This window comes from Dendroctonus ponderosae, unplaced genomic scaffold, assembly GCF_020466585.1.
Source record: "Dendroctonus ponderosae isolate FM_Combo_2020 unplaced genomic scaffold, Dpon_F_20191213v2 Dpon_F_20191213_3, whole genome shotgun sequence".
NCBI classification, from domain to species: Eukaryota; Metazoa; Arthropoda; class Insecta; order Coleoptera; family Curculionidae; genus Dendroctonus; species Dendroctonus ponderosae.
This window is the reverse complement of record NW_026018508.1, coordinates 8,429,238-8,430,763: the sequence shown is the minus strand read 5'-3', so window position 1 is coordinate 8,430,763 and position 1,526 is coordinate 8,429,238. Positions and strand designations below refer to the sequence as shown.

Sequence of the window (1,526 nt, the reverse complement as noted above, 5' to 3'; positions counted from 1 at the left end):
ACGAAACAAAACGCGACCAAAAACGAAGCAAAAACTGTAAATTATCGTTAAAAATTCACGTTAAAAGTCAGTTTGTTTGGAAACCAACGAACACGGGGGAGCAGGAAGAAACTCTTTAACTTTTTTATGTATTTTCTTAAATTTCTTTGAGAGCATCTCCAAAGAACTTTTGTATGTCGAATCCATTAATCTAAGAGTTTGTAAACTCATACTTTCATAGCTATGATATAAAAAGACATGTTTTTAATGAAATCTACATGATACACATCAAAACGAACTACCTTAAATATCTTTTAAATTTGGAGACAATCAATCTCGATTTAGATAAGGAGGAGGATTTCTATGTCATGTAACATAATTCTAGCGGTCAGACCTGCTCACTCAACTACTGCCACTAAAATTTCAAATAACACCATTCCTTACGACACGTTGTTTTAAAAATAATAAAAAAACTGAAATTACGTTAGAAAATGTATAAGTACATGGTCTGAAGCAATTAGAACAAAAAGTGTGTCACATTAAGACATAAATACTATTCGGTTTTCCGTAAATCCAGGAAAAACTGAAAAATAAACAAAACTGTATGAAGTAAAATTTTACAACTGTCGTGTTCTGTTCTGTTCAGAAACTCTGTTCCCTCAAAGCGGAAAATTGCAGTATAGGGTTTAAAAACATTAACCTTCTATATTTCATAGAATAGTTGAGAAAACATAGTGTGATAGACTTTTCAAGATAGCTGAAGCTTAAAGCAAATATGAGAAAATACACAATGTGTTTTATGTGAAAAAGTTCGTTAAAAATGTTTACATACATAGAAAATTAAAACAATTACCGGAAAAAAATAGAAAGCTTTTACAAAAGTGCAGAGTTCTATAATGAACTCTGTATATCTGAAAACGTTAGAGACTTTAACATACATATTTCGCATAAAAATTGAGGCTCAGACACCGAGATCATGTTTCGTTTCTCTGCTATAGAAAGTGGTATATTCTCACTCTATTCAACTTCAAGATAATTATTCAACGATATTTTAATAATTATCAAAGTAGCAATTTTGCTGGGCAATAGTCCAAGGAATAAGCTCTTGAATATGAAGCGCATATTTAGTAACAAGCCTGTCTAATCACTTGAAGCACCTTCTGATCAGCCATTCGTTGAAGATTTGTCACTGTGTTATTAATATCCAAACAGTAATTAAAAAAATATACATTTTGTTAAAATATATCTTAAAACCAGGCAGTGACTGATTACTCGCTGTATGGAGTTCATTTATAGTTAAGTTAACTGGAGTTAATATCGGGGAATAAATGGCTCAATAACAACAATATCGATAAAAAAAAATAATGACTACATATTCACATACCTTGACAGCCACTGGTTGAAAAACCCCAGTGCAGGTTCTGGCAAGCATCACAATGAAATCCATCTACGCCTGGCAAGCAGTCGCAAATTCCGGTGTGGTGATCACATATACCAGATCTCGAACCGATTGAGTTGCAGGAGCACGGTGGGCATAAAGCGGTAAC

At 32.9% G+C, this 1,526-nt stretch overlaps 1 protein-coding gene across 1 annotated transcript in view; it reads right to left on the bottom strand.

The window, feature by feature from the left end:
- Positions 1-518: 518 nt before the first annotated feature.
- Positions 519-1,526, bottom strand: part of LOC125503808 (laminin subunit alpha-1-like) — a 23,361-nt gene continuing 22,353 nt past the window's right edge. Inside the window, exons 14-15 of the mRNA XM_048664719.1 lie at positions 1,364-1,526; positions 519-562 (exon numbers count right to left, since the gene is read on the bottom strand). Of these exons, the coding sequence (XP_048520676.1) occupies positions 519-562; positions 1,364-1,526 (207 nt within the window). The remainder of the gene's footprint in view (positions 563-1,363) is intronic.